General features: G+C 49.5%; 1 protein-coding gene across 1 annotated transcript in view; it reads right to left on the bottom strand.

Annotated features, from left to right (window-relative positions):
- FCGBP (Fc fragment of IgG binding protein) overlaps positions 1-20763 on the bottom strand; it is a 48591-nt gene that overhangs the window by 11342 nt on the left and 16486 nt on the right. The window contains exons 4-8 of the mRNA XM_026447697.1: positions 19957-20306; positions 12022-12592; positions 9128-9732; positions 7618-8185; positions 7-586 (exon numbers count right to left, since the gene is read on the bottom strand). Coding sequence (XP_026303482.1) covers positions 7-586; positions 7618-8185; positions 9128-9732; positions 12022-12592; positions 19957-20306 — 2674 coding nt within the window. The remainder of the gene's footprint in view (positions 1-6; positions 587-7617; positions 8186-9127; positions 9733-12021; positions 12593-19956; positions 20307-20763) is intronic.

Here is a 20763-nt window from a genome sequence, read left to right as displayed (position 1 = left end):
TTCCACTGTTCCTGCTCCAGCCGCAGGGTGAAGTTTGCCACCTGGACTGTGATCACCCTGGTCACACTGACTCGCCCATTACCCCAGGCCACGTTCTCCTGCAGGACGGCAAACCGATGCAGGCCAGGCCGGGTGCCGCAGGTCTGAGCCAGCACATACACGCAGGTGCCCATGAAGTCGAAGCGGCGGCCATCGAAGGTGGTGTAGTGTGGGTCTCCCGACGCCTGGCAGGTGGCAGAGCCCACGGCCACACAGCCCAAGCTGCCACCGGATGGCTGGCAGGCCTCGTGCGGGCCGCAGCTGGAGGGCTCACAGGATACCAGGCCGCCCTCCTGGCAGTGGCAAAGGGAATCACATCCGGGGCCAGGGTAGAAGGTCTGGCCTGGCGGGTGGTAGGTGCCCTGGTGTACGCAGCCACAGGAGGCCAGAGGCAGGCAGGACTCACCACTGAGCGCAAAGCCCTCATCGCACACGCAGCCCTCATGGCATTCTGAGCCACAGCCTCCGCGCACTGGGAGGTCTCCACAGGACAGCGGGCAGCCGTAGGAACACGCCTCATAGTGGCTGTGGGGTGGACAGCTCAGTGCTGCAGGGAGAGGAGACATCAAGATCAAGAATTCCTGCTACCAGGGAGCAGGACTCGATACCCCCCAGCCCCCAATACATTCATATGCACACACACACTCAAACACACTCACACACAAGCGGTCCCCCAACACATTCATATGCACACACAGATGCTCAAAGACACGCACACACAAGCAGTCCCATTGCAGAGAGCTTGGGGAACACATTACATCGCAGTTAATCTGATCCTGATAATTAAGATTCTTTCCCAATTTAACTGTAGTTTGGAGTTATCTATTATGGTTTTTTCTTTTTCTTTTTTTTTGAGAAACGGGTCGCTCTGTTACTCAGGCTGGATGGAGCTCAGTGGTGCCTGCTATCACAGCTCACTGCAGCTTTGACCTCCTGGGCTCAAGCAATCCTCCCACTTCAGCCTCCTGAGTAGCCGGAACTATAGACATGCACCACCATGCCTGGCTAACTTTTAAAATTTTGTATAGAGATGGGGTCTCGCTATGTTGCCTAGGCTGGCCTCAAACTGCTGGGCTCAAGCAGTCCCCCTGCGTCAGCCTCCCGAAGTGCTGGGATTACAGGAATGAGCCATCACACCCGGACTTCTATTATGTCTTTAATGACCTTATTCAAGTTGGATACATGGTGTTGATATGTGGTATAGATTTTAAACATGCATATGCATATATTTGTGTGTGTGTGTATAATCTATGCAGTGTATTTGTGAATGCCATACTTTTAGCTTCTTCCTTCTATAGCAGTAATTAAATTAAAATATTTAGCCAGTGTTATTTAAAAAAACAAAAACAAAAAAAACCTCCCTTCTCCCCTCCCCAAACTCCAGTCACTCCAGTCACTCCAGTCTATAAAAAGCAAATCTAAGTGGCTAAAACTAAACCACATTAAATCTCTATCTGTGCTGTCTAATACAGTAGCCACTAGCCACTTGGGACCATTTAGATATAAACTAATTAAAATGCAACAAAATTGAAGCTTTAGCACCTCAGTCACAATATCCTCACTGCAAGCGCTCAGCAGCTACATGTGACCTGTGGCAACCTGGTATGTATTTGAACAGCTCAAATATGGAGCTGTCATCATTGAAGTTCTGCTGGGTGGTGCTATTCTGAAGCTAACATCCAGCTTACAGGAGAATCATGGGGACATAGGGACAAGTTCAATAACACTCCAAAATAGCAACTAGCCAGATCCCGAAAGTAGAAAATTCTGCAGGATAAATGACCTATCTTTCCCAATAATTAAGTGTTATAAACAAACGGAAGAGCTGGATGGAGGGATAGATACGTGATAAGGCAAGTGAGTGAATTAGAATTAGAGTGTAGAGGCCGGGCGCGGTGGCTCACATGCGTAATCACGGCCCTTTGGGAAGCCGAGGCGGGAGGATCACTTGAGGTCAGGAGTTCGAAACCAGCCTAGCCAACATAGTAAAACCCGTTTCTATTAAAAATACAAAAATTAGCTGGGCATGGTGGTGCATATCTGTAATCCCAGCTACGTGGGAGGCTGAGGTGGGAGAATTGCTTGAACCCAGGAGGCGGAGGTTGCAGTGAGCTGAGATCACACCACTGCACTTCAGATTGGGCGACAGAGCGAGACTCCATCTCAAAAAAAAAAAAAAAAAAAAAAAAAAGAAAAGAAAAAGAAAAGAAACAGAATTAGAGTGTAGAGTCCAGGTGGTAGGTTTATGGGTCTTCACTGTAAAATTCTTTCAACTTTTTTGTATATTTGACAATTTTCATAATACTATGTTGGGAGGAACAAAGGAAGGAAATTCTGACAGAGTAAAAGCAACAAGGTAGATCAATCCAACACAGTATTTGTATTTGGTTTGGTTCTAGAGCCAGAAAAAAATAGAAAAAAACTTTTTTTTTTTTTTTTTTTAGACAATTGGGAAAATTTGAACCCAGATTGGGCTTTACATGATGTTAGGGAATTGGTATTATTTTTGTTACTGGTAATTAATTGCCACATGCCCTCATATCTCTTTCTTCCTTCCTTTTTTTTTTTTTAGAGACAGGGTCTCACTGGAGTGCAGTGGCACAGTCTCGGCTCACTGCCGCCTCCACCTCCTGGGCTGAAGATATTCTCCCACCTTAGCCTCCTGAGTAGCTAAAATGATAGGCACTAGTCACCATGTCCAGCTTATTCTTTATTTTTATTTTTGTAGAGACAGGGTTTTGTTATGTTGCCCAGGCTGGTCTTGAACTCCTGGCCTCCAGCGATCCTTCCACCTAGGCCTCCCAAAGTGCTGGGATTACAGGCATGAAAAGGAAAGTCCTGTTCCTTAAAAGTCCGTTTTTGTTGCTGAATACAGATGTTTACTGAAGTAGTTACAGGAGAACTCATCTGCCTAGAATTTGATCTGAAATATTCTATTAAAAAAAGAGGGTGTGGAGTGAGATGTAGAGGAACTAAGAATGGCAAAATACCAATAATTGTTGAAGTTGGGTCAGGCCTCCATCTGCATGTCTAAGCCCTCATGATCCAGTCTTCTAGAACTTCCAAGGGGTACAAGGACAAGAGGAGTTTTGAGGAAACAAGAGATTCTCAATTTCCACAGAGGCCACAGAGTCTAATAATTAACAGCACAAAATCAGGAGCCAGCCTGTTCAAATCACCCCACCGGCTGTGTGACCTCAGGCTAGTCCCTTAACATCTCTGTGGTTCTCTTTCTTCATCTTGTAAAGTAGGAATAAGAGCAATTCCACCTCACGGGGTGGTTGTGAGGATTTAATGAGAAACCCTTAGAACAGGACCTGCCCAGTGGGATGCGTGTCACACAACTGCTAGCTGGAATTATACGTGTCCTCCCTAAAAGGACAGCCCAAGAATGCTCTGTTAGAGGAGCATTCCTCCTTCCCATTGTCCACCTGTCGCCTTCACAAGCATGCTTTCTCCACTTTACAGAAGAGAACAGTGCAGTCCCCAATCCATCCTGAATCTTTTTTTTTTTTTTTTTTTTTTGAGACAGAGTCTTGATCTATGGGCCAGGCTGGAGTGCAGTGGTGCGATCTCGGCTCACTGCAATCTCTGCCTCCCAGGTTTAAGCAAAGACTGTCCTGTCTCAGCCTCCCGAGTAGCTGGGATTACAGGCGCTCACCACCATGCCTAGCTAATTTTTGTATTTTTTGTAGAGACAGGGTTTTGCCATATTGGCCAGGCTGGTCTTGAACTCCTCACCTCAAGTGATCCGCCCGCCTTGGCCTCCGAAAGTGCTGGGATTACAGGTGTGAGCCACGGTGCCCAGCCCCATCCTGAATCTTAACACATGGCACACTGCCCTGGGGTGTGAAACCTCTGAGGACATAAATAGACAATTTCAAATATTGCTATCACTGTGAACACAATGAATGCTCACTCATTACTGAGTAATAAATCAAAAGGAGGGCCTAATAGAATTGGCGGCTCACAGATAATAAAAAACAAATTTTGTGGTGTCTCACTGTGTGTCTTCCCTATGACTCAGGAGGGGTTCAGAGCACGCAGGGATGTTACTCCACCTGTACTCCGTCCACTCCCACCCACTCATCAATATCATGGAAGCCAGGAGCTGTGGCTCAAGTCTGTAATCTCAGCACTTTGGGAGGCCAAGGCCGGAGGATGGCTTGAGCTCAGGAGTTTGAGACCAGCCCAGACAACATAGCGAGATCTTGTGTCTACAAAAAATAAAAAAATAGCCAGGCATGGTAGTGTGCACCTGTTGTCCCAGCTACTCAGGAGGCTGACACAGGAGGACCACTCGAGCCCAAAGATTGAGGCTACAGTGAGCTGTGATCATGCCACTGGACTCCAGCCTCAGTGACAGGATAATATCTTATCTCAAAAATAAATAAATATCATATATACAAAAATAAAAGGTAGGATTAGAGTTGATGCTGAACCCTGTCTCATTCTAACAATATATGTGAAATACTGGGTAGGTGTAAGCTCCATTCATCTCACTGAATGATGCCATTACAATGGCCATTACAATTTACTTCTGTTTAATATTTTTATCAGTTGTGCACAAACAATACTTGCAATGATATCTTACTCCATTAAAAAAACCACTTAGAGTCTTACAGTCTCAGGAATTTCTAAAACTTCTTACATCTTTTATAAGAAGGCTGTTTTGTCCCAGGAGGTTTCACACCTCAGGGCAACACGCCACATGTTAAGATTTGGGATGGGTGGAGACTGCACTGCTTATTTAATTTAATTTAATTTAATTTAATTTAATTTAATTTAATTTAATTTAATTTTTTGAGACAGAGTCTTGCTCTGTTGCCCAGGCTGGAGTGCAGCGGCGCGATCTCGGCTTACTGCAACCTCCGCCTTCCTGGTTTAAGCGATTCTTCTGCCGGAGCCTCCTGGGTAGCTGGGATTACAGGCAACCACCACCCCACCCTGCTAATTTTTAGTATTTTTAGTAGAGACGGGGTTTCACCGTGTTGGCTAGCCTAGTCTCAAACTCCTGGCCTCAGATGATCCAGCCACCTCAGCCTCCCAGAGTGCTGAGATTATAGGCATAAGCCACAGCACCCAGCCTGCACTGTTTTTCAGAAACAGGCTCTTGCTATGCTGCCCAGGCTGGTCTCTAACTCCAGGCCTCTAGGGATCCTCCCACCTCAGCATCCTGAGTAGCTAGGATGATAAAAATTCTGAAATCTTAGTCATATATGTGTATGCTTGTGGCACAGAAGTGTGATGGGGATCGTGACACAGGCTTCCAAAGGTCACGTCTTGACTCTGGGCATGACCATGGTGCTTGCTTTGGCCAGTGGGACATTGGCAACCATGATACCAAGTAGAGCCTTGGAAAGTGCTTGCACACTTGGGCTTGTGTGCTCTTGTTGCTCTTAGGAATCTTGAGGGCACCTTGGGAAGAAGCCTGGGCTCACCTGCTGGAAGATGAGACCAAGTGGAGCAGCCATAAGAAGTCCCAGCTGAGGGCCCTCCAAACCAACCAGCTTGACAACTGCCAGATGTGTAAAATCACCCTCGATTACCCAGCCTCGGCTGAGCCTCTAACAGCCTGCAGAGATCAACCAAGCTGGCCCAGGCTGGGAGAACAGCTCAGCAGCCCCCAGAATCATGAGAAAGAATAAATACTTGGCCAGGCGTGGTGACTCATGCCTGTAATGTATGACTATGAGGACTATGTATCTGGTGAATATATTTAAAAGAGGAGCAAAAGTCAAGTAATAGTTTCATTTTGAAATATCAATACTATGTTGATAATTGTGGAAACTAAATGATGGATATATTTGTTCTCACTATCCTAGTTTACTTTGGATATGTTTAAATTTTTCTCTAATAAAAAGGTTCTTAAGGCTGGGCGCAGTGGCTCACGCCTGTAATTCTAGCACTTTGGGAGACCGAGTCGGGCGGATCACTTGAGGTCAGGAGTTCAAAACCAGCCTGGCCAACATGGTAAAACCCCATCTCTATTAAAAATAACAAAAAAATTAGCCAAGCGTGGTGGCGGTCATCTGTAGTCCCAGCTACTTGAGAGGCTGAGGCAGGAGAATTGCTTCAACCCAGGAGGCAGAGGTTGCAGTGAGCTGAGTTCGCGCCACTGCACTCCAGCCTGAATGACAGAGTGAGACTCCATTTCAAAAAAAAAAAAAAGAAAAAAAAAATTTCTTAAAAGTCAAAAGTTACCATTTGTTGGAAATTATACATTTTATAATTATTTCAGGTGAAAAACTAGACATGTATGCTTCCATTAATTCTAAAATTCAAAAACTTTAGAAGTCAGAATAGTGGTTACCTCTTGGGGTTGGGAACCTGGATGTTTTTTTCTTGAATTTGGGACTGTTCACACAGATTTGTTATCTTGGTGAAAACTGATCAAGCTGTTAGCTTATGATATGTACATATTTTTAAATATCTGTATTATATTTCAATAATGAATTTTAAAAATTAAAAATCAGGTGAGAGGAAACTGGTACGATGGCTCACACCTGTAATCCCAGTATTTTGAGAGGTCGAGGCAGGAGGATTGCTTGAGCCCAAGAGCTCGAGATCAGCCTGGGCAAAAAATCAAAACCCTGCCTCTATAAAAAATATTTTAAAAATTAGCTGGGGTGGTACATGCCTGCCGTTTCAGCTACTCAGGAGGCTGAGGCAGGAGAATCATTTGAGCCCAGGAGTTCCAGGCTGCAGTAAGCTATGATTGCACCATTGCACTCCAGCCTAGGCAACAGAGCAAGACCCCATCTTAAAAAAAAAAAAAAAATTCAGGTGAGAGGATACATGGCTTTTCAAACTTCTTTCACAGGCAAGCAAAGGCATTGGAAAACCATTCATGCACCCACCTCTGAAACAAGGCTCTCAAACTGACTGTCCAAGGGGTCAGGCAGATGTAAATAAATGAGGTAGGATAGATGGGGACCAAAAAGAACCAGACAGGGTATGAGACTCCTAATGACAATACTGTTGCTCATATCTCAATGACAGCTGTTATGTGGGAATCAGACCCTGGGCCACCAGGTGTACTCAGTCATTTTACAAATACTAACTGCCACCAGGCACGGTGGCTCATGCCTATAATCCCAGCACTTTGGGAGGCTGAGGTGGGCGGATCACGAGGTCAGGAGATCGAGACCATCCTGGCCAACATGGTGAAACCCCATCTCTACTAAAGATACAAAAATCAGCTGGGTGTGGTGGCGCGTGCCTGTAATCCCAGCTACTCTGGAGGCTGAGGCAGGAGAATAGCTTAAACCAGGGAGTCAGAGGTTACAGTGAGCCGAGATCAAGCCACTGCACTCCAGCCTGGTGACAGAGCGAGACTCCATCTAAAAAAAAAAACTAATAACAATTGCATGCCCACCATCTGTGACTTTCTAGCTATCATGATCCCAGGTGTGTAAATGAACCTTTCTGAACCTCAATTTCTTCATCTGTTAAATAGGTATAACCACAATCCCTACCTCATATGGCTATTATAAGGATAAATGAATTAATGATATTTATACATTAATGACTATATATATAAGGCTGAGTCCCCCAGTTGCCACTTCCGGTACTCACGGCAAAGGTTTTCACTCCTCCAGGGGTGCACTGTGGCTCCAGCAGCCTGGCATGCAGCAGCATAGGTGGCCAATGCATCACATAGTGGCCCAGACTGGCCTGGCAGCAGGCAGCGGTCATAGACACAGTCGCGCACGGCACCCTGGGGGTCCAGCTTGCTGTGGCACTCTCGGAAGGGCCCATTGGGGTCGGCAAGGATTCCACACTCATTCTTGCTCTGCAGCTGCTGGGCCACCAGGGAGTCCAGCTTGGGACAATCACCTGGTTCAGTTGCTCCACAGCCGGACCTCGTCTCTTCTTGCCAGCTGTTCCCAAAAGCCAGTGCATCGGCAGCTTGACCCCCACCCCGCAGAGCCAGGTCGTCAGCTGGGTCCCCATTGAAGTTCCCACAGAGTCCACACAGGGCCTCAGCATAGCTGCTGGGCACCTTGGCAGTCACTTGTGCATCCCAGTTATAGGTGACAGTCAGACCAAAGTCCGTGCGCACGACGGCGTCCCTGCCCTGGCGGAACACCTGCACCTGCCCATCTGCTGCTTGGAAGGGCAGGTACTGAAGGACGTCATCCACCTGGGTGGAGATGCAAGAGGGCCACCTGGTCAGGGTATTCATGGCTCTGTGGCCCAACCTTCAACTCACTCACCTTCAGCTACCCTGGCCTCCTTGCTATTCTCTTGGACATACTATGCTCAGTCCCACCTCAAGGCCTTTGCACTTCCTGTTCCCTCTGCCTGGCTCACCATTCACCCCTCTTCATTCCTAAAGCACCAGCTTAAATTTAAATCCCTCACCCATGGCCTTTGAAACCTCCAGGATCTGTCTATCTCCCCATTACCTCCCTTACCTCACCTCTTCTCACTGTCCCTCTCACTCAGGCTACTGCGATCATACTAGCTTCCTTTTTTTTTTTTTTTTTTTGACAGGATCTCACCCTGTTGCCCAGGCTGGAGTGCAGTGGTGCAATCTTGGCTCACTGCAACCTCTGCCTCCTGGGTTCAAGTGATTCTCCCTCAGTCTCCCTAGTAGCTGGGATTACAGGTGTGAACCACTGTGCCTGGCTAATTTTTTTTGCTTTTGTTTTTGTATTTTTAGTAGAGAGAGGGTTTCACCATGTTGGTCAGGCTGATCTCAAACCTCAGATGATCCACCCTCCTTGGCCTCCCGAAGTGCTGGGATTACAGGCGTGAGCCACCGTGCCCGGTCTCTAGCTTCCTTTTAAAAATAGAGACGGCGGTCTCACTCTGTCACCCAGGCCAGAGTGCAATGGCCCGATCATTGCTCACTTCCTAGCATTTCGGGAAGCTGAGGCAGGGAGTGTCACTTGAGCCCAGGAGTTGGAGACCAGCCTGGGCAACTTAGTGAGACTCCGTTCTCCACAAAAAGGAAAAAGGAAAACGCAAAAATATAAGATCTTCTAACGGGCCTCCCCCACGCCCAGACCCACCCAGAGCTCCAAATCTTCAGAGGGTATTTCCTGCCCGGCCAACCAGCCCTGGGCGCAGCATCACTCACCAGCACTTGCCCGGGGTACTCCCGGTGCACCGCCACCTTCACCCCGCGGGCCTCCACCAGCACGGCGCGCGTGTAGCTCACAGTCTGGCTGCCCCGATGCTCGTTTTGCACCAGCACCCGGAAGGCGGGCAGCGCTGCGTTCTGGCCGCATGAGCCGACCAGCAGGTACGTGCAGGTGCCCATGAAGTCGAAGCGCCGGCCGTCGAAGCTCACATAGTGTGGGTCCCCGGACCCCTGACAGGTCCCGAAGCGATTGGGGTAGCAGCCCAGGAGCCCATTCTGGTCGCTGCAGATCTCACCCGCCGGGCAGCCCTGTGTGTCGCGGCAGGTCACCTGATGGGTGGCGCCGTTGCAGGTGCAGCGCCTTTGGCACGACTCGTCCGCCCACACCTCCTGGCCCGGAGCGAGCTGGAGACCCTGGAAGGTGCAGCCGCACGACGAGGTCGGCACACAGGCGCCGCCGCTGGCCACGAAGCCCGGGAGGCACACGCAGCCCTCTACGCAGGGGCGCCCAGAGCAGTTGGACGGCGCCGCAGCCTCGTTGCAGGAGGCCGGGCAGGCAGGGCCGCAGAGCTCATAGCTGCTGTTGGCTGGGCAGGACAGGGCTGCGGGGAGATCAGAGAAGGTGGATCAGGCCCGAGCAGCAGGGACCGTCGAAGGGCGCCCTATTGGGAACAGCGCCCAGGAATTCCCTCCCCAAACCCTGCTCTTCTCTCAGAGCTCGCCATCTCAGATAATGGCACTGCCATCCTTCTGGGTGCTCCTGTGCCACACCCTAGCGATGCAGTTAATCTCTACCCCTCCAACCCCCTAACGCTTACTGGACAATCAATCTGTCAGCAAGTCCTGTGAGCTCCATATTCAAAATCTACCCAGACTGGCCAGGAGTAGTGGCGCTCGCCTGTAATCCGAGCTACTCAGGAGGCTGAAGCAGGATAATCACCTGAACCAGGAAAGCGGAGGTTGCAGTGAGCGGAGACCCTACCACTGCACTCCAGCCTGCGCACAGAGCAAGACTTTGTCTCAAAAAAAAAAAAAAAAAAAATCCACCCTGTAGTTACAGAATCTGCCTCTGGTCCTATCCACCGCGGCAGCCTCCTGCCTGGGCTCCCTCCTGCTCCCCCAGCCTGTTCCTCACACCAGTCCGAGGGATCTGGGAAGGTCTGGGTCAGATCAGGTCCCTCCCTGTCTCAGAGTACTCCAGTGGCTTCCTCTCACTCAGGGTAAATGCCAGAGTCCTTCCCATGCCCCAGGAGGACCTGTGCCATCTGCTCCTCTCACCTCTTGGCCCTTACCTCCTTTCCCTTTCCCTCGGGCTCACTCTGCCCCAGCCCCAGCTGCCTTCTCCTCCCGGGTCCTCACGCTTCCACCTCAGGGCCTTTGCATTGCCTGTGCCCTCTGCCTTCCCCTTCCACAGAAAGCCCACTGGGGCCCAGGTGGCCTGGGCTCAAATCCCAGATCTCTCCTTCTCAGCCACTGACTCCAATCTCCCCGTGCCTCAGTTTCCCCATCAGTAAGATGGGATAATGTAGTCCAGACCTCACACAGTTGTTGTGGGGATTAAATGAGTTGATCTATGGGGAAACGTTCTGCGGACATCACTGTTAGGACTTAGCTGACTCCATTGCCTGACCATGGTCTCAGCTCCAATGTTACCTGCCCAGAAAGGCCTTCCCTGGTCACCCTCCTTACAAGGCTCACAGTCACTGTCATTGCATGAACTTGTTTCTTTGGCTCTCTGAAGATACTTCCTAGTTTATCTGCTCACTGTCTGTGTCCCTCCCCTCCCTCTAAGAGATAAGTCCTACGGGAGTGGGGACCTGATCTGTCTCAATCACTGCTGAGTCCCCAGCACCAAGGACAGGGCCTGGTGCACAGCAGGTGCTCATGAAATACTGCAGAGATGAATGGGAGAATAAATGAACTTTCTGGTTCCCATTTTGCGCCAGGCATGGGGTTGGGTGCGGGGTGGGGGCGGGGGGTGCTTACTGGGCAGTGGGGACACAGACAGCACTAGCCAACACAAACACCTAGTGGCCTCTGTGTCCCCCCTGTACTTACTCCCCTCCCTCTGGGCCTGGGCCTGGATGCCTCTTCCTCCCTCCCACCTGTCCTTTCTGCCTCTGGGACATGTCTCTGGGAGCCTCACTCAAGGGCAGGAACAGATCTGTGCTGGGCCTCACTGTGTCTTCGATATCATCAGCATGCACAGGGGGCCAGGCAGGGGTTCAAGGAATGCTTGTGGAATGAATGAGTGGATGATAAAGCAGATGGACACCTGGCTAAAGAGCCTGAGCCTCATCTAGAGGGCAATGGGAGTCATGGGAGGACTACAGGCAAAGGAAGAGACATCACATGTCTGTGTTGGGATTCTGCAGACACGAATTCCTGTCCTGCCAAGCCTTTGAGCATGCTGTTCTCTGGGCCTGCAACTCACTTCCTCCTCTTTCTCTCGGCAACTTCCTTATGGGTTTCAAATTGGACATCCCTTTCTCTAGAAAACCCTCCCTGACCACCCCTGCTCCCCAGGCTGGGCTGGGAACCTCCTCTGGTTTCCCATAGCCTCCACTGACTTCCTCCATCCTGGCCCTGACCCCTCTGCCTGTGTCCCCCCAATCCCAGCCCTGACTCATCTGCCTGTCTCTCTCCCATCCTGGCCCCAACCCCTCCGAGTGGGCCTCCCCATCCTGCCTGGACCCCTCCATACAGTGAACGTCTAGTGAAACATCTCCTCCGACCTTAGCCCACTGTGGCTGGCTATCTCGGCCACTGCTAGGCCCCTGGCATTGCCCAGCACCAGGCTGAACCACAATAACTTCTCAGATACTGAGCAGATGCTAGGGATCTCCTGCCCCTCACTGCGTGCTCCCAGCACCCCCCAGGGCATCACTCACGGCAGTTGGCTGGAGGTCTCCAGTTCCCAACTGAGATGCCAAGCTCCAGACAGGCCTGGGCATAGGCGCTGAGGCCACGGCACAGACTGAGCCGCTCCCCACCGACCACACACAGGTCATATACACACTGCTCCAGGAAGGGCCTGGGGTCCAGGGTGTCATGGCAGACAGCGAAGGGGCCATCAAGCTGGGTCAGCATGCCACAGAGTCTGTCGCCCTCATAGTGTTGGGCCTGGCCTGGGGTGCAGGAGGGACAGTTGTTCTGGCAGCCATCCTCACACAGGTAGTCCCCATCGTCCAGCTTCCAGCTACTTGCGAACTCCATGGCGTCAGGAGCCAGATCCCCGTCAGGCGCGAGGAAGTCGTCTGCTGGGTCACCATTATAGTTGCCACACAGCCCGCACACCTGGTCTTGGAAGCGCGCGGGCAGGCTGAGTGCCAGCTGGCAGTCCCAGTCATAAGTGACCACCAGCCCAAAGACCAGCTCCACCACAGCCCGCAGTCCGCTCTGGTACACACGCAGGCGACCCTCGCTCAGGGAGACTGGCAGGCGCGAGCGCTGTTTGTCAACCTGCGGAGTGGGTGAGGAGGGGGTGGTCAGGCCCCTGTGCCATCTGGCCTCCAGTCCTCATCTCTGGGCCTCCCACCTGCTCCCCTGCTCTGGCTGCACTGGGACTCATTCTTTCTGCTACTGCCACCATCAGAGACCTTGCCTCTTGCAGTACCTGTGGCCTGAAATGTTCTTTCTGCAGACGTGCATGTGACTCACTCCTGTGCCTCCTATAAAATATTTGCTCAGTGAGGTGCCCCTCTGCCCGGTCACTGCACTGTCTGGGAAGTAAGCAGCACCTCTGCCCGGTCACTGCACCATCTGGGAAGTGAGGAGCGCCTCTGCCTGGCCACCCCACCGTCTAGGAAGTCAGGAGCGCCTCTGCCCGGTCACTGCACCGTCTGGGAAGTGAGGAGGGCCTCTGCCTGGCCACCCCACCGTCTGGGAAGTGAGGAGCGCCTCTGCCTGGCCACTGTGCCATCTGGGAAGTGAGGAGCGCCTCTGCCTGGCCACCGCCACTCCCCGCCACTGTCTGGGAAGTGGAGAGTGCCTCTGTCCGGCCGCCCCACCGTCTGGGAAGTGAGGTGCCCCTCTGCCCAGCTGCCCCACCATATGGGAAGTGAGGAGTGCCTCTGCCTGGCCACTGCGCCATCTGGGAAGTGAGGAGCGCCTATGCCCGGCTGCTGTGCGACCCTCCAAATGTGAAGTGACAATCTTGTGTGTGATCTTTCTGCCCTCCCCAAGTTTGTATTTTCGACATTAAAGTCTGTTTTTTAATTAAAAGTTTTAAATTGGAGAATATATTTTTAAAGTATTTGCTCGAATGTCACTGACTCAAGCCTTCCCTGACCACCCTATTTTATTATTTTATTTAATTAATTTATTTATTTATAGAGATGAGGTGTTGCTATGTTGCCCAGGCTGGTCTCAACTCCTGGCCTCAAACAATCCTCCTGCCTCAGCCTCCCAAAGTGCTGGAATTACAGGCATGACCCACGGGACCCAGCCTACAACCCATTTTAAATGGCAGTCTTGGGCCAGGCATAGTGACTCACACCTGTAATCCCAGCACTTTGGAAGGCTGAGGTGGGTGGATCACTTGATGTCAGGAGTTCAAGACCAGCCTGGTCAACATGGCGAAACCCCGTCTCTACTAAAAATACAAAAATTAGCTGGGTGTGGTGGGGCATGCCTGTAATCCCAGCTGCCCAGGTGGCTGAGGCAGGAGAATTGCTTTAACCCAGGAGGTGGAGGCTGCAATGAGCCAAGATCATGCCAAACAGAGTGAGACTCTGTCTGAAAAAAAAAAAAAAAAAATGGCAGCCTCTCCCTACTCCATAACCTCCTTCCCTGCTTTCCTTTTTTTTCTATAGCATCTGGCCTTCTAAAATCTAATTCACAAATTGACCATGTTTATCATCTGTCTCACTCCATCAGAATGGCAGCTCCACAAAGACAGGGGTTTGGGTCTGCTTTGATCACTGCTTTATCCCCAGTGCATAGAACAGGGCCTGGTGGAATCACAGGCACTTACTAAGTGAATTAAGTCACTGCTGCATTTAATAAACATTCACTGGGAACTCACTCTGTGCCTGGCCTTGGGCTGGGAGATACTGGGAATACGAAGGTAACAGAGATAGCCCCAGGCCCTACCCTCGTGGGGCTCCCAGTCCACTGGGAGAAAGAGACCCATCACCAGACAGTGGGAGCTCAGAGGGGTCAGGGCAGAGGTGGGAGAAGCACAGGCAGAAAAGTCAAGGCCAGGATCAGAAAGGCCCAGGCGGACAAGTCAGGGATGGGATAGGAGAGGTACAGGCTGAGGGTTCAGAGCTGGGATAGTGGGGAGATAGGAGGCTGTGAAAACCTAGATAAATGGTCAGATTTAACCTTGCTGGTCAGGGAAGGCTTCCCAGAGGAAAGAATAATTGTGCTGAGCCTTAAAGGACCAGTAAGAGAGAAAGAGCCAGGAAAACCGGGAGGGAGTATGATATTCCCATTCAAATGTCCTGAGCGGACAGAGATCCTGGCCAGTCCATCTGGCTTGGTGTTATGGACTCAACATCTGTGTCTCCTGCAAAGCCCACATGTTGAAATCTTAACACCCAACATGATGGTATTAAGAGTGGGGGGAGGCCTTTGGGAGGTGAGTAGGTCATGAGGGTGGCACCCCCACGAATGGGATTAGTGCCCTTATGACAGAGGCCTCAGAGAGCTCTCAGGTCCTCTTTCCACTGTGTGAGGATACAGGGAGAAGTAGGCCATTTGCAACCTGGAGGAGCACCCTCACCCTCACCTGGCAGCGCTGGTGACCTCATCTTGGACTTCTAGCCTCCAGAACTGTGAAAGACAAGCTTGTGTTGTTTGTAAGCCTCCCAGGTTCTGGTATTATAGAAGCCTAAAGTCTGACTAAGAACCAAGAGATAAGAACTATGTCTCTCTGTGCCCTGGGGCATCTTTTTTTTTTTTTTTTTTTTTTTAGATGGAATCTTGCTCTGTCACCAAGGCTGGGCTGCAGTGGCACGATCTTGGTTCACTGCAACCTCTGCCTCCCAAGTTCAAGTGATTCCCCCACCTGGGATTACAGATACCTGACACCACACCCAGCTAATTTTTGTATTTTTAGTAGAGATGGGGTTTCACCCTGTTAGCCAGACTGGTCTTGAACTCCTGACCTCAAGTGATCTGCCTCCCAATCCCCCTCCCCTCAGCCTTCCAAAGTGCTGTGATTACAGGCATGAGCCACTGTGCCTAGCCTTTTATTTTTTTAATTAATTTTTAAAAATTTAAATTAGAAATGGGGTCTCACTATGTTGTCCAGGCTGGTCTGGAGCTCCTGGCTCAAGCAATCCTCCCACCTCAGCCTCCCAAAGTGCTGGGATTATAGGTGTGAGCCACCGCACCCAGCCTGGGCATCGCTTTTTTACTCTTTCCTTACACATTCTCTGAGCTGTGCCAGAGCTGAGACTTGAAGTGGAGAAAGTCTTAGCCAAGAGGATGGAATATGAAAAAAGGAGCCACAGGAGAGAGGACAGCACGAGCAGTGGCCCAGAGGGAAGACAGAGCATTCACTCATTCCGGTTCCCAGCAAAGCCCCTGTGAGTCCCACTGCATGGCCTGCTCTGTGCCAGCTGATGCTTTAGACACTGCAGTGATGGAGACAGCCATGGACCCATGCTCAGAGCTCTCAGTCCAGAATGGCTGCTCAAATCTGTCTCTCCCCTAAGTCCAGTGATCTCCATTTTAATTTTTCTATTTTTTTATTTATGTATTTTTTTGAGACAGTTTTGCTCTGTCACCCAGCCTGGAGTGTAGTAGCAGCATCATAGCTCACTGCAGCCTCGACCTCCTGGGCTCAAGCCATCTTCCTGCCTCAGCCTCCCAAGTAGCTGGGACCACAGGCAGGCGCCACCACATCCAGTTATTTTATTTTATTTTTTTTGGTAGAGATAGGGTCTCCCATTTTTAAATGACACAAATAATATTCGTTCATTAGAGAAAACAGAAAATGCACATGAGCAAAAATGAGAAAAGGAAAATCACCCTGTAGGCACACACATACAAATGTATAGATCCTGTTGAGTTTTTTCCTGCCTTTAGATATATTTACACTTTAAAAAAAAGGACCGCCGGGCGCGGTGGCTCAAGCCTGTAATCCCAGCACTTTGGGAGGCCGAGACGGGCGGATCACGAGGTCAGGAGATCGAGACCATCCTGGCTAACACGGTGAAACCCCGTCTCTACTAAAAATACAAAAACTAGCTGGGCGAGGTGGCGGGCGCCTGTAGTCTCAGCTACTCTGGAGGCTGAGGCAGGAGAATGGCGTAAACCCGGGAGGCGGAGCTTGCAGTGAGCTGAGATCCGGCCACTGCACTCCAGTCCGAGCGACAGAGCAAGACTCCACCTCAAAAAAAAAAAAAAGGACCATGCTGAAGTCACTATTTCATTAACCCTTCTCCTAACAATGTCTTGTGAGTATCCTACTATGATTCTGACAGCAGCTCTACACCTTACAGCTTTGTCAAGTCACTGACATCTGTGAGGATCTGACAAAGAAAAAAGTAAGGCCAGGTGCGGTGGCTCCTGCCTGTAATCCCAACACTTTGGGAGGCCGAGACAGGCAGATCACAAGGTCAGGAGATCAAGATCATCCTGGCTAACACAATGAAACCCCGGCTCTACTAAAAATACAAAAAAATTAGCCAGGCGTGGTGGCATGTGCCTGTAGTCCCAGCTACTTGGGAGGCTGAGGCAGGAGAATCACTTGAACCCAGGAGGCAGAGGTTGCAATGAGCCGAGATCACGCCACTGCACTTCAGACTGGGCAACAGAGCGAGACTCCGTCTCAAAAATAAAATAAAATAAAATAAAATAAAAAGTAGTTTTTCAGAGAGAGGTACAAAATTCTGTATATAATTTCAAGGGATCTGAAGTCCGCCTGAACTTGCGTTCAACCCTTCCAGGACTGAAGAACAACCTACTTTCTTTCTTTTTTTTTTTTTTTTTTTTGAGACAGAGTCTTGCTCTGTTGCCCAGGCTACAGTGCAGTGGCCGGATCTCAGCTCACTGCAAGCTCCGCCTCCTGGGTTCATGCCATTCTCCTGCCTCAGCCTCCCGAGTAGCTGGGACTACAGGCACCCACCACCTCGCCTGGCTAGTTTTTTGTGTTTTGTTTTTTTTCAGTAGAGACGGGGTTTCACCGTGTTAGCCAGGATGGTCTCAATCTCCTGACCTTGTGATCCACCCGTCTTAGCCTCCCAAAGTGCTGGGATTACAGGCTTGAGCCACCACGCCCAGCCAGGACACCTACTTTCACCAACTGATTATTAATCTCAGAGATCTACGTGCACACTCACAAAATCAGGGAGGTACCAAAATATTTACTGCAGGTCAGATACAGGGGCTCACACCTCTAATCCCAGAACTTTGGGAGGCCAAGGTGGGAGGATCACTTGAGACCAACAGTTGGAGACTAGCCTGGGCGACATAGCAAGACCTTATCTCTACTAAAAATAAAAATACTTAGCCCAGTATAGTGGCATGAGACTGTAGTCCCAGCTACTTGGGAGGCCAAGGCTGGAGGATTGCTTGAATTCAGGAGTTTGAGGTTGAAATGAGCTATGATCACACCACTGCACTTCAGCCTGGGCAACAGAGCAAGACCTTGTCTCAAAAAAAAAAAAAATATATATATATATATATATATATATCAAAAAAATATTCATTGCAGTATTGTTTGTAATAGTGAACAATGTGTCCATCTATCTACAGGGGACTGGTTGAATGAACTATGATGTTCATATACATATAAAGAATTCTGCAGATGTTAAAAAAAGCACACCAACGTGGCACATGTATACATATGTAACAAACCTGCATGTTGCGCACATGTACCCTAGAATTTAAAGTATAATAAAAAATAAATAAAAATAAAAAGGTAATAAAAAATAAACCAACCCACAAAAAAGGCTCCCTCTGCATTGATAGAGAAACTGTTCCAGAATGTATTGCTAAGTGCAAAAGGCAGAGAACACAACATATATATACACATATATAGTATACTTGTGTGCGTATATGTGTATATATGCAAAAATATATACTCTCTCTCTCTCTCTCTCTCTCTATATATATATATATATATTTTTTTTTTTTTTTTTTAGAAATGTGTCTCACTCTGTCACCCAGGCTGGAGTGCAGTGGCGCAATCTTGGCTCACTACAACCTCCGCCTCCTAGGTTCAAGCGATTCTCCTGCCTCAACCTCCCAAGTAGCTGGAATTACAGGCATGTGCCACCACTCCCAGCTAATTTTGTACTCTTACTAGAGATGGGGTTTTGCCATGTTAGCCAGGTTGGTCTCTAACTCCTGACCTCAAGTGATCCACCTGCCTAGGCCTCCCAAAGTGCTGGTATTATAGGCATGAGCCACTGTGCCCAGCCCTGAAGTTATTGAACAGCAAAACTAATCTATGCTGGAAAAAAAAAAATCAGAACTGTGATCATCTCTAGGGATAGGTTGAGACTGTTTGGTAAGGCACATGAGGGAATTTTCCCAGGTGATGAAAATATTCTATATCTTAATGGGCAATTTGGTTACACATTTGCCAAAGGTGAACTATATAGTTAAGATCTGTGATTTTTATTGTATATAAATTTCATCTGCAAAATCAGCCATAAGAAGTGTGAAAATGTTATATTCTAATTAATGACATGGTGAAGTCCTTTGGGTGACACGTACTGATGTGTGGAACTTTGAAGTGCATAAAAAATAAGAGAGATTGTGGAATGGACAGAGGGAGGAACCGATGGATCAGTGTGTGATCAGTCAAGAAGAGTACAGTGTTTAGCATCTAGATGATTGGCACCTGTAATCCCAGCACTTTGGGAGGCTGAGGCAGGTGGATCAGTTGAGGCCAGGAGTTCCAGATCAGCCTGGTCAACATGGTGAAACCCCTCTCTACAAAAATTAGCTGGGCATGGTGGCACATGCCTGTCATCCCAGCTACTTGGGAGGCTGAGGCAGGAGAATCGCTTGAACCTGAACCTAACACTGCACTCCATCCTGGGTGACAGAGCAAGACTCTGTCTCAAAAAAAAAGAAAAAAAAAGAAAGAAAAAAAAAAAAGAAAAAATTAAAGAAGAAAGAAAGAAAAATCTAGGTGATTGGCATGTGAGCATTCACTGTATAAGAATTTCAACTTTGGACATTTTGACATTTTCATAATAACATGACGAGAAAAAAGGAAGTCATTGCGCTAGGCTGCTGTTATTCATATGAACTGAGTAGAAATGCATTTACCAGAGTCAGGACAGCTGAGGGATTAAGAACGGGGACTCCAGAGCCTGCATGCCTGTGCCCTTAGCTCCAACTCTTACTAGCTCTGAGCCCTCGGGAAGTCACTAGCCTATCTCAACCTGTTTCCCAGTCCGAACATGCTCATAATAATAATGCCTGCTGCACAGAGTTTGTGAGCATTAAATGCATTAAGATGAGAAAATTGCTAAGAAACATATCTGGTCCACAACAGGTGCTCATTAAATTTAGTTATTTGGTCAACATAAATCCCTCATTGTTGGATATTAAATTTCCTTTCTAACTAGGACAGAATTTTTTCTACGTTTGCTTTTGTTTTATGCTATTATAAACCATGTTGGCGTTATTTTTCCCCCGAATCCTGTCTCTGAATATCCTTAAAATTTCCAGATGTGGGATGACTGCAGGGCAGGGTTCTAAGGTCCTGCTACTGATTTTCAAATCCCTCTCCCCACCCTCCAACCCCATGGCCCATTTCTCTGCACCCTGGTTTGAGGTCGGCCAGTTGGGCTTTGCCTCCGCTTTCGGACCTGCAGCTCATGGATGTTAACCCCCAGAAGCCCCCAGGTACTCACTAGGACGAAGCCAACTTCCCCGCGGGTCAGCGACACGGAGTGGCTGTAGGCATGCACAGTGACGAGGCCCACGTAGGAGACGCGGCGGCTGCCCCGGTGCTCGTTCTTGGCCTCCACACTGAAGGCAGGCAGGGTGTCGTCCTCACTGCACAGCTCTGCCATCGTGTACGAACAGGTGCCCATCATGTCGTAGCGACGGCCGTCGAAGGTGGTGTAATGGGGGTCGCCCTGGGCGCGACAGACAGCAGTAGACTCTGCCACACACTTGGCCTTCCCGTCTACCACCTGGCAGCGCTGCCCAGCTGCACACTGCACGCCTTCGCAGGAGGGCTTCACTGGGGACACCACAGCTGGGGAGGGTATGGAACAGTGAAAAGAGAGAATTATAAGTGTCTGTGGGGTTGGAAATCCCAGCACTTCGGGAGGCCGAAGCGGGCGGATCACTTGAGGTCAGGGGTTCAAGACCAGCCTGCCCAACATGGTGAAATCCCATCTCCATTAAAAATACAAAAATTAGCAGAGCGTGGTGGCACACGCCTGCAATCCCAGCTACTCGGGAGGCCGAGGCAGGAGAATCTCTTGAACCCAGGAGGCAGAGGTTGTAGTGAGCTGAGATGGCACCACTGCACTCCAGCCTGGGTAACAGAGTGAGACTCTGTCTCACAAAAAAAGGAAGAAGGAAGAAGAAAGAAAGAAGAGGAAGAAGAAGAATAAGAAGAAAGAAGAAGAAAGAAGGAAGAAGAAGAAGGAGGAGGAGGAGGAGGAGGGGGAAGAGGAGGGGAAGGGGAGGGGGGAGGGGGAGAGAGG

This window comes from Piliocolobus tephrosceles, chromosome 21 (genome assembly GCF_002776525.5).
Source record: "Piliocolobus tephrosceles isolate RC106 chromosome 21, ASM277652v3, whole genome shotgun sequence".
In the NCBI taxonomy this organism is placed as follows: domain Eukaryota; kingdom Metazoa; phylum Chordata; class Mammalia; order Primates; family Cercopithecidae; genus Piliocolobus; species Piliocolobus tephrosceles.
The sequence above is the reverse complement of the archived record's forward strand: the minus strand, read 5'-3'. Positions and strand labels throughout refer to the sequence as shown.